This window comes from Pipra filicauda, unplaced genomic scaffold, assembly GCF_003945595.2.
Source record: "Pipra filicauda isolate LSUMZ 115617 unplaced genomic scaffold, ASM394559v2 scaffold49_size4853605_pilon, whole genome shotgun sequence".
NCBI classification, from domain to species: domain Eukaryota; kingdom Metazoa; phylum Chordata; class Aves; order Passeriformes; family Pipridae; genus Pipra; species Pipra filicauda.
In genome coordinates this window covers 2,523,676-2,540,799 of record NW_024104642.1, presented here as the reverse complement: position 1 = coordinate 2,540,799, position 17,124 = coordinate 2,523,676, and the positions used below count along the sequence as shown (strand labels likewise).

Below are 17,124 nucleotides of genomic sequence, written 5' to 3'. Positions count from 1 at the left end.
TAATACTCACACAGCTGAGTCATCACAGTATCAACTGGTCTCTATCAGCTGCAGAGTATGATGATCACTGAAAAGAAGCATCCATAATGAAATGCCTCTTTTATTTTATTATTATGCCAAAAATAAAATGTTAATCTAACAGTCCAGACCATAACTAGGGAAGGGAAAAATTTTTAAGAAAGTTGGAACTGCAAAAAACTGGTCCCTGTAACGCAGATGCCATGTCTTGTAGTAAAAGCCTGTAAGCCACAGGATAGAATATTGGACAAGGCAGCAGAAATACAGATTAGTTCCAACTCTGCCGCTGTTACAGCATGTAGCTTCAGGCAAGTAATTTAGACTTCTTTGTTTTTCATCAAACAATAAAATGGAGGGAATGCTACTGCCTTACAGAATCAGCTGACGTTTATACCACACTTTAGCATATGCATAACATTAACTGTTACTTTATATCTACAGAAAAGGAAGGGGTAATATGTTTTTAATGCTGGCTTAGTAGGCCTCATAAGAGAAGGTAGAAGTGCTTAATGAACATTAGAAACTCTTCACGGGAGCCTTGATTCATTGTAATTCACTCTGGACAGCATATTACACAGATTCCTGGCTTGCAGTCCATCAGAGTGAGCAGGAGTCCATTAGTATCTCAGGGCAAAGCATCTGTTGATAGAAAATATTCATTTAAAGAAAAAAAGTATTTTAATTACTAGTTTCTACTTATGCACTACGCTATAGTTACTTACAACGTAATGTTGTAGTCTCAAGAGATCAGGAGGAGGTTAAGAGAAACCCAAACGCAGCTCTCAAGTGCAGCTAGCATCCTTAAGTTTTACATAAAGGGGGGAAAAAAAAGACTTGAGTGTGCTACGCTGCTGGAATTGTTACTGCAAGCCTATAAGAGACCTAACACAAGAAAGCCCCAGAAGGTGATGTGAAATAAGATGCAATGTACACTGAATACCACCTCTGCTGCCAACGACATATTTACATTATTTCTTGTAGAAAGTGGTCAGACTTAAAGCCTGCTGTCAGCTGTGGGGCTGCAGGAGAGAAATGAGGAAACTCCCACAGAAAAAAAAAAAGCAGGGCAGGGGAGTCCGGCTGAAGCCCTGGAGTGCCCAGCGTCAGGCCCCTGCACAAATCCCCCTGACGCAGAAGGAGGTGGTGGTGCTGCATGGTCACCATCTCCCCCAAAACTCCCTGAGCCTGCTCCAAGCACAAAGGCTGCAGCACTCACAGGAGCTCTCCTCAGATGTCTGCAGCATGCTAATCCTAGCAGGGCCTTGCGGGCCCTCTGTCTGAGGGGCTTACCAGGCCATTGGTAGGTGAAGCATGTCACCTCATGGCAGACTACAGGAGTTTTACTTCTACAAGGACAAGGAAACGAATCACACGAGGCAACGGTACTGACATTACTCCTTAATTATATTTTACCATCTGCTACCGTGGCAGAACCATGCAGGTATTTCAAGGCAGTAAACCAGGTCTGATACCCTGAGACCTAAGCCAGCAAAAACAGAAGATTTGCTATTCAGAATCACAAAACCAGGCAGAAAAACGCACCTGTGAAATTACGCTTAAGACTTCAAAGCTTTTCATTTAAGAACTATTAATTCCAAGCGCATACTGAACGCAGTCTGGCTTCTCGGCGGATGCTTTACAAAGCTGTCAGTTTTCTGAGGCTTGAGCCAAAAGGCAATATTTGATATGTAAAGATGTTTGAGAAGGAGGAGGGTAAAGTGAGAAGAAAGAGTTGTATGAGTCAGCCATGGTTCTTTTAAAAATTAAGTGATAGCGTTTTTAAATCACAGGAAAAAAAGATGCATACACGGATTTCCTCATTCCTGGGTTACCAGTCACAAAAGATAACACTCCCAAAGTTTAAGAGAACTTTCAATTGTGACCACTTACGGAGTGGGGAGCCAAGCCCGCGATGGCAGCCCACAACGCACAGGCTTTACTCCATTGTTCTCACCACCTTCTTGTTTTCGGAATTCATTTTGCAAATGCCGAAAAGAAGAAACGGCAGCAGCAGCCTGAACAGGCTCTGCTCCCCATACCACAAGACCAGGTTAAAGCCAGGTTGGACGGGGCTCTGAGAAACACGGTCTAGTCGAAGGTGTCCCTGCCCACCGCAGGCGGCTTGGAACTGGATATTCTTCAAGGTACACCCTTCCACCCCAAACCGATGTGACTCTGATTCTATGACAACCCGCAGCGGTATGAGAGGAGCGGGGCCACAAAGCGGCTGGGGGCGGGCAGGCAGCTCCTCACGGCGGGGCATCACCTCCGCGCTGGGGGCACCAGGGACCCGGGGCGGGCAGCAGGGCCCGACACCGGGACCATTGTTCCGGGAACAGGCGAAGCCTGTGCTGGCACGGGCGAGGAGGAGGCGGCGGCGGCCGTACTCCGCCGGGCTGCCGTAGCGCCCGAAGGTCACGGGCAGGAGGCGACGTGCCACCACGCGTGTCGCCACGGGGGCGACGTGACCGGCGCTCTCCTCCCACCTCGCAGCCCGAAGCGGGCAGGGCGGCCCCGCACCTGCTCACCTGGCCCGGGCCGCCCTCTCCCCGCCCCCCCCCGCGGAGGCGCCGAGAGCTGCCCCGGGGGGCTCCTCCCGCCCCCGCCCCGCCTCGGCTCTGACGTCACGGCGGGGGGGGCGAGCCGGAGCGCTGGGGGGGGCGCCGAGGATTGCGCGGCGCGCAGGCCCGTCCCTTTGTGACGTCACGGGGAGCGGGGCGAACCTGGCCGGGCGGCGGCGTGGCCGGCGGCCCGCGGGCTCCGCCACAGCCACCACAACCTGTTGCTGCTGCCGCCGCCAGCGCGCCCCGCCGGCACCGCCGCCCCCTGCCAGAAATGAAAACGGGGAGGGGGCGGAGGGGAAAGAGAGCAGGGGGGAGAAGGGTTAAATGAAAGCGCCGCCGCGAAGTTGTGACCGCGGGAGCACCGCGGCACATTGTCCGCCCCCGTCCCTCCTGCCTTCCTCCCCCGAGAGCCGCGCTCGCACCCCCTGCCCGGCGGTGCGGGAGCGGCGCCGCATTGTTCGCCTCGGCGAGCCCGTGGAGAGCCGGGGTTTGGGGCGATCTCTCCCTTTCCCTCTCCCCCAGCTTTAATTATTAACACCGCGGTTTCCTCCCCCTCACGTCCCCCCCCGCCCCGCTTTTGTCTGCCTGCCTGGGAAACGTGGACGCCTCGCGTGTTTCGCCACACTTTCCACCCGCCGTTCCCGTTTCGATGCCATAGTTTAAACTCGCCGGCCCCGGGCTCCCCTCTCCTCTGCAATGCGGATGTATTTTAATTCGGAAATTTAGGGGGTGTAGGAGAGGGGGGGGGCGGAAAGGAGAGGGGGAGGCAGCTCTGAAATATCGCGCACCACCAGCCCCCCCCCCCCAACACACATACATCGTTCCACCACCACCCCCGGGCAGCGTTTCAGCGGGGCGGGCAATCGATACCGGGCAGTCAGCTGGAGTCAACTGCAGTTTTTACCAAATCCATATAATAGCGAGGGAAAGTGTCCCGAAGGTCACCCTCCCTGCCCAGGAACACCCCTCTCTGAAAGAAATCGGCGCAGGCGACAAGACACGATATAACCTACAACTTTTAAAGCCTCGCATCAAACATACCCAGAAGCGAGGATTCATAATTTTGGGGGAGGCAGAGGGGGGGACAATATACATATATATATATATATATATGTATAATTTTTTTAACGTTCACGTAAAAATCATTATTCTCTCTACTGCATATATGGATAATCCCTTTCGTTTTTCCAAACGAAAAGAAAAACTGCCCCGTGCCAATCAAAACGTAACTGGAGCACGAACAAAAATCTAACTACCCATCCACATTTATATGTTTAAAGGATTAGACAATTACAAGGGATTGGTTAAGCGGCTGAATAAAGAGAGGCAGAAATACAGCCCGGGCTGCGCTGGATTAGCCCAAATTTTCGAGCCATCATAATGAATTATTTTTAAAACTGTACCGAGCCATTTTCCTCATTATTCCGGTCAATCCCTAGGAACGCGCTGCCCGTAAGGCGATCCCCAGCTGCTCCGGCGTCTATCGCAAGGCAGAGCAGCCGAGGATCACACACAGGAGATGGGATGTGGTACTGCGAGAAACCAGCTCGCCATAACCAGACACTCGGTTTCAACTTAAAGGGCTTCCAACAACCACCGCCGCCGCTTCACGAGACGGGGATAGACACACGTAGATCATTTAAAAAAAAAAAAAAAAAAAAAAAAAAAAAAAAAACCAAAAAAAAAACAAAACCAAAAACCAAAACAACAACACAACCAAAACCCAACCAAAAAAAACCCCAAACAAATCTCTCTTCGCATGCAAAAGCGCAGAATTAATAAAACCACTTGAAAATGCAGTTCGGTGACATTATCGCAGCAGCCCCCCGCGTTTCATCTAAAACTAGATTATGATTGTGTCATTTGAGGTCAATACATTTATTCACCGGAGGAATCGCTACACAAATCTGGTTTTATAACCAAACTGGATAGGCTTGCCCGTTAAAAGGGGCCTCTGAAACTCCCCCACCACACCACAGAAAAAATCAAATTCAGCATCACATTTGTTCCCAAAGCCTTAGAGCTGCAGGATTAGCTATAAACTTGACATTCACTGCCATTTCATAAAACTGGGAGTCAAACGATATATGTTATGACCACTTACGTATTTCTTTTGAATTATATTCCTCTTGGGTCTTTCTTTGCTCATTCTGGTATCCAAATTCTGATTGCAAAAGGGGACAATTGCTTCATGAATTAAAGCCGCGACAATTAAAAAAAAAATAAAAAATACCGAAAAAATCCAGGGGGGAGGGGGTTGTTTGTAGTGGTATCTTGTAATCCGACTTTCTTTCCTCACAATGTGATTCTCCTAGCAATAAATCCGAGAAATGGGGGACGGAAAAAAAAAAAAGACGAATGCGAAGGAAACAAAAAAAAAAAAAAAAATCACTTTAGTGAAGCATTATTATGGAAAATATCCCCCAAACACAAAAAAAACCGACGCCCTTGATATCCCCTTTTCTCTTTCTCAAGCCGCCTAAGCGATCTGCAGGTCCTTAGTGTCAGAGCTGTAGTTACATCTTGGAGGAGGAGAGGGGCCGGGAGGAGAAGATAAATAATCGGGACGTTGGAAGTCACGTTTGTGCCGCTGCAGCAGGGAAAGCAGCAGGGACAACTCCAGCAGCGGCGGCGGCTCCGGCGGCAGCAGCGGCGGCGGCAGCGGCAGCGAGGGCTGCACGCACCGTGTGTGTCTCCGCTCCTCCAGCTCCCCCCCTAACCAATGAGAACAGCTCTCCGCCAGCAACTTTAAATGGACCTGGCTCTCTTTTTTTTTTTTTTTTTTAATATATATTTCTGCGTTTGTGTGTGCGCGCGCGCGTGTATGTGTGTATATATATATATATAAATATATATATATATATATATATATACACGGACACACGCACACACACACATACATACATACACGGCTTAGGGCTCGCCCTCAATTCCCAACCGGGACAGCAGCCGCAGCGCCGCGCTCAGCGCATGCAACAGGCCTCGCTGAACACTCCATGCGGGTCAAGCGTTCCCTCTCCCAACCCCCACCCCTCCTCCCACCTCCTTTCTTTTGGCATTTAAGCGCGGCCACCTGGCAGCCAAGGTCGCCGCGAGCTCTGCGCCGCAGCCCCAGCGCGGAGTTTTCCGACGGTCCCTCAAGTGCGCAGCACGCTCGGTCGCCCTGCCCTGCCCCCTCCCCGCCCCGCAGCAGCCTCCCGCCTGCCAAGGGCTCTCCCTTCCGCTCCATCCTTGCGCCCGCCGCGCCTCCCCCAGGCTTGGGCACGCACCGGGGGCCCGCTGCGCTGGCAGCACCTGGAAGTCACGTTTGGCCGCGCAGGGCCCAAGAATTATCCTTGCTCGCGAGGAAAGTTGTAGTTCCCTCGCCACAAAATGGCGAACGGCGGAGAACTACACCTCCCGGCGTGCCCCGCGCGCCCGCCCGCCGATTGGCTGCGGGGCGAGGAACCCCCTTCGCCACGCTCGTCCTTCTCCCCTCCCCCGCCTCTCTGCGTTGGTTTCCCCCTCCTGCTTGTCTCCCCCCAGCCCCCCCCTGCGGCGCTCGGTGGTAGAGGCTGGAGGGGTACGGGGGGGTTGCACGGCAGGAGGAGGAGAGCGAAGGGGAAGTTTATTGGGAATCGCTGACAGGGAGTGGGGAGGCAGGCAGGCGCCGCGGGAGGCTGCCGGGAGAGCGCGGGGATTAATGTGTCTGGGTTGGGCTGGGAAGTGGCGGCACGAAAACTTTGTGTCTGTGGGCTGCGCCCGCCGAGGAGACGGCGGTCTGGGTCTGCCGGACAGGCGGACAGACAGACCGCCGGCTGGACAGAGAGACCGCCTGCCGGGCGGGCGGGCGGTGTCAGCTCGGGACAGGCTGCCGGGCTGAGCGAGCTCTGCGAGGCTCGCCCGATGTGTCTCCAAGGTGTCCTGAGGTCGCGCCTCCTCTGCTGCCGGCGCCGCCGCGCTGGGGCTGCCCCGCGGGACCTGGCTCGGTGGTCCGGCGCTCCCGAGAATAACCTTTCTGTGTGGATGGATGTGTGCTTTCAAATCCCGCCAGAAGCTCGGCAGTTTCCCAGGAGCAGCGGCCCGTCCGCGCCGAGAGCTGGTGCCGAGGCCGGGCAGCGCCGCCCTGCCCGATCCCCGGCGGGATCTGCCACGGGACCCGCCGGGCGGCACCTGGAAACCCGGTGTCAGTGAGAAATCCTGACATTTGATTAAATTATTTTTTTCCCCTTAAGTTAAACCAAAAAACAGTAGGAAACTGGGTACGAAGTGGAAGGTGCATCTTCAGTGAAAACCCAACAGTTCTTTAATGGCGGATTAAGCTGTTGGAGGAAATCCGGAGGAGGGTCACGAAGCTGATAAGAGAACTGGAGCACCTCCCCTTCAAAGACGGGCTGAGAAAGTTGGGGCTGTTCAGCCTGGGGAAGAGGAGGTTGCGTGGAGACCTCATAGCAACCTTTCAGTATCTGAAGAGGACCTATATGGAAGCTGGAGAGGACCTCGTCGTCAGGAAATGCAATGATAGAACAGGGAATAATGGGTACAAATTGAAAGGGGAAATTTAGGTTAGATATTAGAAAGAAATTTTTTACTGTGAGAGTGGTAAGACACTGGAACAGGTTGCCCAGGGAGGTTGTGGATGCCCCAACTCCGGCAGTGTTCAAAGCCAGGTTGGATAAGACCTTGAGCAACGTGGTCTAGTGGGGTGTCCCTGCCCATGGCAGAGGATTTGAGACTAGATGATCTTTAAGGTCCGTTCCAGCCCCTTAACATTCTATGATTCTATGGTTACATTTACTCCAGGGACAGGGAAGAAAGAGAGTCATTGATGATCTCCCTGGTGAGGTATCACCATACCCAGTGGCCATTTGTACTTTTCTGTACAACTCTGGCATAAACTCTGAGGTGAGGTACCTCTATGCTAATGCTTATATACTTATATAGTTATATATTTAAGTAACACTAGGGACTTCATGCTGTCTTCCACATGCAGTTTTTATGTTCAGATCCTTTCTGGAGAGTATTTTCTTTGCTCTGTAGGGGCAAAAATTTCTGTGCAAGGCTCTTGAGTGGCAATGCTCAAACTCAGGAGAGCAGGAGACACAGAACTTGCCAGAACCTCACTCACTGATTCCTAGTCTTCTGTCTTCACTGTGAGGCCATCCTTCCTCACTTATGTAGATAAGTGAGCATATTGTTCTCCCTTTACCTTAGAAATATGCAAATCATGTTTAAGACACTACATAGAAAAAATAAGCTATGTCATGATTTCTTAGTTTTCCCTTCACTTCTTCATGCTTACTGCTAATTATTTTGGGACATTTTTCCTAATCTTGTGTAATAAAAAAATGGGGTACAAAATGATCTCTGTGTGCTTGGCCTCATCCAAAATCAAGCTTTTATGGTAATACTACTTGTGATCAAGTTAGTCTTTTACAGCCTTTTCTTTAGGCCTTCTGTAGGAAAATATACATTATTTCTAAGTGCAAGTCTGAGGAGAGTATTTTGTTCCTTTAAATTGGAAATATGCACACTTCTTGGATTGTTTAACTTTCTGCCCTCACTTATTTTTATTAAGGTGTTTATGTAGCATGAAGGTCTAGGACATAATTGGAAGAAAATGCTTTTGTCTCAGGTGTTCTTTGATTAATAATGGTGAGTCTGGGATTTTCCAAGAGACATTTTGGAAAGCCCAAAAAGACAAAGATTCATGTATTTCTGGGTCGAGAATTGAGCAAAAAGGTTCTTGTAGAAAACCTACCTGGCTTTTCTCAAATAAAATGAGGTAGCAAACCCAACTATTCCCCTCCTTCTTACTTTGGAGATTACTTCCTGAATGTCCTTAAAGTCTCGGGGTGTTGCTATGTTTGCTGCTGGCTTTTGTGCCATGTGTTGAACAAGAGCTTCCTGTCAGTGCAGACTAATGAATTTCTTCTTGAGGCTGCGTGGCAGAAACCTATCCAGTAGATCCGTGACTCTATTTACATTTGCGTTCTGTTATACAGAGTGTTGTATTATGCACATGCTGAGTGTCATGTATCCGTGGTGGTTCTTGCCTTTCAGTTCTAGCTTATGTGCATTTTGGAGACTGACCTTTTAAATATTCAAGCTGAACTGGTTTACTGTACTCGTTTACATTTTTAATTAAATGCTGTTACAATAGTACTTAGTATCACAGGTTAACTGCTATTGATATCAGTGTTTGCCATTACATTTGATCACTTTCTTTCTTTTTTTTTCTAATTTGATAGCAAGTTTCATCCTGCTCACTTCCAGCTATAACTGTGCCTTGAAGATGTTTGAGAGGTGACTAACATTAGAATGGTAGAGTTTCCTTGTTTTCATCTCATTCATTTCTTCTTCGTTGTAAGAAATCCTTTTACAGGAATTACACACATTTATAAAGGAGTCTCCAAACTGGATTTATATGATCTATAGTTAGTTTTTAATCACTGTCCAGCATCAACCTTTCCAATAACTTGCAAAGCCAGAACAGGCTCACTGATCTGGTGTATGATACTATTGTTCAAAAAGATTTGAGGTTTTTTTGGGGGGTGGGGATTTTTTGGGGTTTTTGGGGAGGGCAGTGATGATATTGTGGATTTGTTCTTTGCATGAGCATAACACATTTTATGCATTGTGCATTTGGACTTGTGCATACGAAGCATCTTAGGTGTGGTTGTCTCTGAGCAAGAGGTGAAATATGGTCATCTTCTAGCATATAAGATAATCTTCTAGCGTGCAGTTCAGTGAAAAGTGAGAGGAAATTTCATTAAGAAGGAACCTTGGTGATACCTCTCCAGCTACTACAACTTTCATAATACTTGCCTAGTTCACATCTCAATGAAGATAAAATCCCTTTGAGGTTATAGGAAAAGAACATTCATCCTGTCTGACTTATGTATGACTGCACTTTTTTTTTTCTTTTTTTTTTTAATTTTTTTTTCAGTCAGGGACTACTGCTTTTGACACTTTCAAACTTAAAGAGCAGGTTTGTATGGAGATTGGATTGGGGTGTACTCAGAGTTCTGGGGCAAGATTTTTAGTAAGCTGTTGTGAAAGGTCCTGGTATGGGTGCTGGTCAAAACAAATAAAGAAGAATATTTAGTTCTTCAGGAAAATGAGGATTTACTATAAACCAAAGCACAACCATTTAAGTTTTTTTGTTCTTATTTCTTCTTTTTGGTCAAACAGATAAAACAATAGGCACAAGCAGTACAGGGAAGGCAGAAAGAACATGGGGTGAATTCAAGAGCCATAATTCAACAGTCAGCAAACAAAGGGCATGATGCCAGACAAGTTCAGCCATAAAGGAGCCTTGTCTTGGGGGCAGGCTGTGATTGTTTGTGGACAGATGGCTGCTTACCAGTTAATAAAAATAACTTTTGGATGCCTTTTCTTCAACTGTGTTGTGTTTACCTGAATTATGCCTGCCTCAGAAAAGATAAGATTAAGTTTTCTAGTGCTGAATAGGTTTTCTGCATCTGAAAGGGATACAGATTTGAATTCCAAGATCTTATCTCTTGTGTGGGGAAAAAAGCAAAATGTTTTGTACACTGAGAAGTGTCAGGGTGGGAGAGGGTCGAGAGCTTTGCCCTGCTGGATGCAGAACATGCTTCTAGCCCTAGAATCAGGTTGGCCATCTGCAGAGATGCAGTAATGCATGGGGGATTCTTGGACTTTTCTGAGGTTTGAATGGCTTCTGGAAGCTTGATAGAGTAGGTAAAGAGACTAAAAATGGACCCCCAGGTTTGTAAAATTGAGGCATGTTCCTACAGATTAGCTTTTTCTGCCATTAATGATGACATCATTTCTGTGTAGCACATTTTGTTTTGAGTTTGAGAAGACGGAACTTTACCACACGCAGACGACTCTTTCCTGTAGCAGGAAAGAGTGTGGAGACCATCACAGGCCTCTGTCGATAGATAACTTGCCACTGGCTTGAGTTGCTGTCTAGACCTGACATTCCAGTTTCCACACCTTCCAATTGGGGTTCCCTTCCACTTTCTGTCATGCTTTACATCCTATCTGTCCTGTACTCATATTCTGCTTTACTGTTTTGCTTTGGTCTTAAAAGCCCCAAAGCACGTTAAAGCAATATTGGAGTGGAATATTAAAGATATCATTGCAATACATATCTAAGAGAAAAACAGCTACTTCTGTGAGTGGTTCCCTTGGGGAAGAGGGAAGTAGAACTTCCTTTTATTTCTTCCCATGGGGAAATAGAGATGTGAGTAGCCGATTGCTGGCTATCAGTTTGGCCACTTCCCCACAACTTTTTTCACATGTTAAATATATGCATAAATGAACACATTTTTTTAAACATACACATAAAATGCAAACATAATGACGATGCAACATAGTAAGCCAGTGTACATGCAAGGTGGTGTCTCTTCATGTGGGTCTAAGGGTTTCCCAACAGCAGCTTCCATCATGCAGTTAAGCTCCACTTGTGTAGTGGATTCTGTATGCACAGAGAGGCCGGATTCATGCACCGCAGATTTATGCACGTGATTTAAAGTCCTCTGAGTAATTGAGACGTGGTGCCTAGCATCTCCAGGATCCTCAAAGCAGCCGTACATACACGTGCAGACAGACACTATGCAGATGGTCAGAGTGAAAGGATATTAAAGTGGCTAAGTTAAGCACTGAAAAGTTACCAAATGCCAGAATTGGGGAAATGCTTATGCAATCTTAATTCTATCCATACATCTATATATTGCTTTGTAATAATCTTAAAATAGACTACATACCTTTCCCCCCACCTCCATAGGATGATTGGGTTTTATTCAGTGTGTTAAGCAAGTCTGCTCTGGGGATGAATTAGAGTACATGCTGAAGGAGAGAGAGCATTGTCTGTTGAACTCTTACCCTCCTATGTTCCTGTGAATGTAAGAAGGGAAGACATAATCTCATTGTTAAGGCAGCTGAATGTTGCTTTGGAGAAGTTGATCCTCTGCCAAGGAGTGTGATGCTGGGTAAGCCATTTACATCAATCTTTTAATAGTGGCCAGGTCAGCACTACTAATTTGTACATAAATAGCTACAGTTGTGAGGTAAGTGATGAGTTGTGACTTGTGACCATCATAGCTCTTTTATCTGAATCTCCTAATGTGCAGGATACTTTGTTCTCCCACTTGAAAACGTAGAAGAGGAGATGGGGAAATAAATATGTCTGTGGTTGCTAAAGTGTTCCTGTTGTAGCTCTTGCATTGTGTTCCTCATTTTATGGGTTCTCTTAGGACTACACATGTGCATCTGCACCAAAGGCTGGTAGAAGCCTTTGAACACTCAAAGAAAATGCTTTGCTTAGTACTAGCAAGACCTGGGTTTTAGGTACTTCGAGACTCTTCAGATCTTAATTTCTGACTGCCTCAGCTTACAGTCTGTAAAATGGAACTAATATATTCCTTTAGCATGCAAAACTGATGGAAACATATTGCTTGTGGACTGTCATGATGTTCTCAGTGCAAGCACATCAGAAAAAGCACTACAAATCTCTTCATTTGGCTCTTTGTCTGCCTTTTCTCTATTGAAGTTAGTACTATGTTAGCCTTTCTTTCCTTTGAATTTTATTTCACTCCTTTTTACAACTGGCAATGTAAGGTTGCTTGTCCTTGCCACATTGTTCAGCATATACTGCAGTTTGCTCAGTTGCCCTGCATCTGTTGAGACATAGGACTGTGGGACAGTAAGCCTTGAGGTACACAAGCTTGAACCAAATCCTCATAAGTACACAAGCTTGAACAAAAAATGTGAAATGGGTATGAACTTCTGATTTTGATTTGGTGCAAGTTCCTGCACAAACTGTAATTTTGCTTAAATGTGAACAATTTTAATTGAGTTAATAATTTTAACAATTTCATTACATTGAAGTAAAATGCTTTTATGTGGAAATAAGAGCTCTATGAGGAAGAAGGGGAACAGCAGTGTCTTAATGGATTGAAGAGGGAGTGGAGAGAAATACTCCATCCTTCTTCCTCCTTCTCTTCTTTTTCCGTCTCTTGAACGTGCTCATTCAAAAGTCTGTCTGTCTTCCTCCATTCTCTCCCCCTAGCCTTATGAAGAATATCATGCTTACTTTGAGCCACAGGGAAGATCAGGCTCATGTGACCAGTGCAGTCATGGTTGTGATCAAAAGACAATGTTGGATCGATGGGCAAGGGGAGGCTCTTTCTGCGGCCAAAAGAATCATGGGACAGTGCTGGAGCAGGGGAGGAAAAGATGACTACCTTGTCAGCATTTCATTGTTGGCAAGTGGCATGGGAAATACAGGAGAAATTGAGAGGGGAAGGTGGAGGGTCGGACTGGAGCAAGTGCAGAACCAGGTAGGTTGTGAGAAGGGAGGACTGGAGAAAGGGGCAGGGAATAGGTAGATGGAAAGGAGCATGGGCTAGCTTTGCTGTAGAAGTCGTGTCTGGTGATTTTGGAGGAGGAAGGTAAGAGGCAGCACAGGTTTTGGTGCTCCAGGGTGGGCCAGAGGCTCTAGAGACTCTCAGGTCAGCTAACACGCCCCACAAACCTGATATTTGCATGTCTCCCTTTCCTGTCTGCACATCAGCTGTCTGGGCAGAGCCTGTCTTCCAGGGCCATTTGCTTTAGCAGCAGGCAACACCAAGGCCTTTCTAGGAAAGAAATAAGGTTGTCTTATTTGAGGTGGCTTAATTTGCAAAGAGAGAGTACATATGGCTCTTGAGATGAGATGTTGCAAGCTGAAGCCCATCTTTATAGGCAGTAATGATGCTCCTCTCAAGCAGAGGACACACTCAGGTTTCCTGTTGGAAAAAAAAAAAGTCTCAGTTGCTCGGAGCTGGTTCCAGCTGATGAGTAGTGTGGAAAAGTAGTGAATCAGGCCTCAAGTTTGGCTACTAGCGCTGGCAGGGTCAGTACTGCTGGCGTCCAATTTACTAGCCAAAGTTTAGCCATAATTTTTCCTTCTAACTGACCATAAATTTCACACATTTGAAACATCATTTGTATTACAGCCAAGTAGAATTAATTTTGAGTACAGAGGAAGCTGTGTTTTTAATAAAAGGCCATCTTTATAACTAATCAAGTAGCACAAACATAGTGGTATCTTCTACTGAAAGAAGAGAAGCAGCAAATTACTCTTGTAGTCATAAGGAAGGTTATCAGACAATTTTGTATTTAATAACGGTATAGAAAAGGCCTGATCCTGTAGGGTGCTGTATGCTCTCCACTAGTTTCAATTTTTTTACCAGTTTTTGAGGTACCCTCACCACTACACAGAGTCAACACCTTGAAATCATTAGGCAAAAAGCAGAGTATAGGAAATAAATCATGAGAACAGCTTGCTTGTTTGTAAGAATAGCTTTTGTGGCCCAAAAACTTGGGTATATGTATTCTTTTTTGTGATAGTTATTATTTTAACTCCAGTAGTGGTCTCTGTTTTTATTGAATTTGTAATATGTGCTGACTTTGGATGCACAGTTTCAAAGTCTTCTGCTGATGTGAGATGAAATTTGTGCTCTCTTTGGTTCATGCTATGTCTTCTGTCACTGCAGTGCCTGTATAAACACGGTTGATGGTATGTAGTAGCATGGTGTGAGATAAAACCCCAGCTGTTTCAGAAGATATTGCCTGCTGCTATCAAGAGGTTCAGGTTAGCAATTTTAAGTGTTACAAGGACTTATGTTTTTGAACTGCTTTCCTGAAGAGAAGGTGGAAATATACATGCCTGGCTATTTTAGGAATCATTCTTTCTTGAGTGTGCTTATACTTTATGAAATGGGAGCTCAGGGAATATGGATAATAAAGCTGAATTATCATCCTTGAGTGTTTGTAGATTAAGGATACTGTGTATGAGTGAGTCATGGTAAAAGCTGAATTAGATTTAAAATACCAGCAGGAACAACAACAATAGAGGATAGCCCAAGCAGGTGTCAGTCACATCATTGTAATTCTTAAAGGATTTGGGTACAGTTTAAGATTTGCCTTCACTGATGCGGACAACACACCACCAGCCAGCTAGCTTCTACGATCCCTCCTGCCGACCAGTCCATGAAGAACTAGCTATCTGCCAAACAAGCTGTTTGTTTTACTTCAAAGCCCCAGTGGGCCCAGCCCTTCCTGCCTAGCAGCTGCAGCAGGCTCTGTTCCTGCTCAGTGCCTGGCCTGGGAAGAGATTGCTCACTGGCCCAGGAGAGCGGTTCTCCTTAATTGGCTTGTGAGGAATGCTGTGCGAGAGGATTTGGCCTTTTTTTAAAATTGTTTGTTTTATTAAAGTTTGTTTATTAAAGTGAATATCTAGTCACAATGGAGACATGTTTTTTTGAAGCCTGTGTGTTGCCAGGAGAGCAGCATAGAGCACTGATCAGGTTATTGCTTCCCCAGGATCAAAAGTACACGTGCATCTCTGGAGGCCCTGTGGGCAGCATCCCAGTGCCTTTTCTCTCTTCCAGTTGAATTCTGCCAGATTTGTTGTAGTCATCACTCCCTGCATCTCTACAGGGGAGACACTAATGTGGGAGTCGCTCTACCTGTGGCATTTCTGATAAACAGAGTTTAGATCTGTATTGCAGATTGCAAGGGTACTGAAGCTAGCTTTGAAGAAGCTAATCTGAGTGGCTCTGGCAGTCTAGCTGATGAAGTAGAGGGGTCTGGATATGCTAATTTATCCCACTGAAAAGTATGATTGTTTACCCTTAGATAGTAAATTAATAAAGAAAGCCAAGTCTGCCTCTAGTACCCAAGGCAGTTTAGCCAGCTTTGCAGCATACATGTACCCAGTCAGTTCTGTTCATTAATTAAAAAGTTTTGAAACTGCCAGTACATTAAAAATATGTTTGTCATATTGAGTTCCTATACCATTCTCCCATCAGTTGACAGGAGAACATGACGCCTGCAGCTGTCACAAAAAGTGCGGGCAACAGCCCTAGTAGCCCCTTCTAATAAGTGCATGCCTTACATATGGTTACATAAACTGTAATATGTCATCTTGCCTATCTGGGCCATGAGATGGCTCATCTCGTGAACCTGGGAAGATGAGTTTTAAAACCAAGATAATCTTGTTTAGAATTTATGGCTTTTGGAACTGGAGCGTCTCATCACTGTATGATTATATGTTTGTATGTTGTAGTTTCTCCGCATGGAGCATAACACAAATAATCTCAGGCTTTTTTAGCAAACAGTTCAGGATAAGAGAACTGTCTGGATGAGGGAACGGCGTGGGAACACGCTTACTGACCAATGAGTCAAAGAGACTGGGATTCTCTCTGTAAACCAGTAAAACTGTCTGGTGAGTTACGTGCTCAGAGCTGCAGTGGTTTGGGATGTTGACACACTTCTCAGTGAGACTGGTATTATTCAGTCTCATGGCTAGGACTGACTTTGGACAGCTAAGTGAAACAAATGTTCCTAGGGAGAAGCATAAACTGAAGCCTTGAGGTTAAAGCAAAATATCCTTTGCTGGCCTTGGAAGAGAATAGCAAGAATGGTGATTTTTAAATCCTGCCTGTGAGATCAGTATTGCAAGCCTTGAGCAATGTGGTTAGGTCTGTGTTTATAGGAACGAGTGTGTGTAGGTGTCAGTATCCTTGTAGTCGTAGCAGGAATTTCTGGATGATTTGTGATGGCTCAGTCTTGAAATGGACAGCCTTTGAAACTGGTCTTTCTTCTGTAGCTGTATTCTGCCCTTATTGGAGACCTAGACTTGGCACCCCACTGGGATCCAGTAACCCAACTCAATGAACTGAAATTTTGGAGAGGAGGGTTTAGGATGGACTTCTCTACTGAGGAGAATTCATCAGTGTCCTGTTGCTCATTGTCCTGTATGCTACAGGTTGCTATGCTGCAGAAACCTTCTTGCAGGGCTCTCCCACTGGCAATCCTTAGACCACAGGTGGAGATCCCCACCAGCATCCAGGGACTCTGTAGTGCCCATGGTCCAGGTGTTTCCTCCTCAACCATTTATGTTGCCAGTGGGGAGAGCATTTCTTGCCTCTTCTGTGGCAGACTCCTTCTGGGACACTAAGGATGTGCAAGATAAACAAGAGGGGTTGCTAAGCAATTCCAAGTTGGGTGATTGTCACCATATCAGCTGACCCAGAAAATGCCAGTGGCAGAAGCCTGCTAGCTGTCACCACCTGCCCTTAGCCACCCATGCATTCTGGTTTGCCTTCTCCTATCTTGTTTCCAGTCTGCCCACTTCAAAAAGAAAAAAAGCTAGCTGAAGAGACCTGCACTACTGGTTATTTGATGTAGATTTTGCTAAAATGTACTGACACATACGTACAGTTCTGGCTGGTGGTAGCTGTGCATGAATAAACATAACTACCCGTGGCTGTGATGTGGTATCAAGCTACTGTAGATGCAAAGCATGAATTTAATAACTCTGTATGGTGAAATGGTTATAAATGCACGACTGTGCGGTGTAGACAGGGTCTGATATATCACTCATTTCTACATTTGTAATTAATTGTAGAAACAAGATCGTTCTTTGCATGTGTTCTTTCTCTGCTGCCAAGCACGACAGAGAACTATAACGATCTTATACCTTAAGCTTGTGATAAAATATTGTCGGTAACCTAGCAAAGAAATTTCT

At 46.1% G+C, this 17,124-nt stretch overlaps 1 protein-coding gene and 2 long non-coding RNA genes across 4 annotated transcripts in view; 1 reads left to right on the top strand and 2 right to left on the bottom strand.

The window, feature by feature from the left end:
- The window catches only part of JARID2 (jumonji and AT-rich interaction domain containing 2), a 215,648-nt gene extending 210,323 nt beyond the window's left edge, over positions 1–5,325 (bottom strand). The window contains exon 1 of one of the 2 annotated variants that reach the window (XM_027745086.2): positions 4,687–5,325. In XM_027745086.2, coding sequence (XP_027600887.1) covers positions 4,687–4,731 — 45 coding nt within the window. In that variant the 5' untranslated portion in view covers positions 4,732–5,325. Of the gene's footprint in view, positions 1–3,171; positions 3,192–4,686 lie in introns of those variants that run through there. The other variant, XM_039386682.1, reaches the window with a different exon arrangement.
- LOC114000639 lies at positions 460–2,462 on the bottom strand. The gene is made up of 3 exons (XR_003545322.2): positions 1,561–2,462; positions 741–818; positions 460–657 (listed from the first exon to the last, which is right to left on the bottom strand). It is a non-coding gene; the product is annotated as an uncharacterized LOC114000639 (long non-coding RNA).
- A 2,047-nt stretch (positions 5,326–7,372) lies between the features above and the next one.
- Positions 7,373–9,914, top strand: LOC114000637. Its single transcript, XR_005565579.1, has 3 exons — positions 7,373–7,466; positions 8,813–8,885; positions 9,756–9,914. It is a non-coding gene; the product is annotated as an uncharacterized LOC114000637 (long non-coding RNA).
- Positions 9,915–17,124: the final 7,210 nt, after the last annotated feature.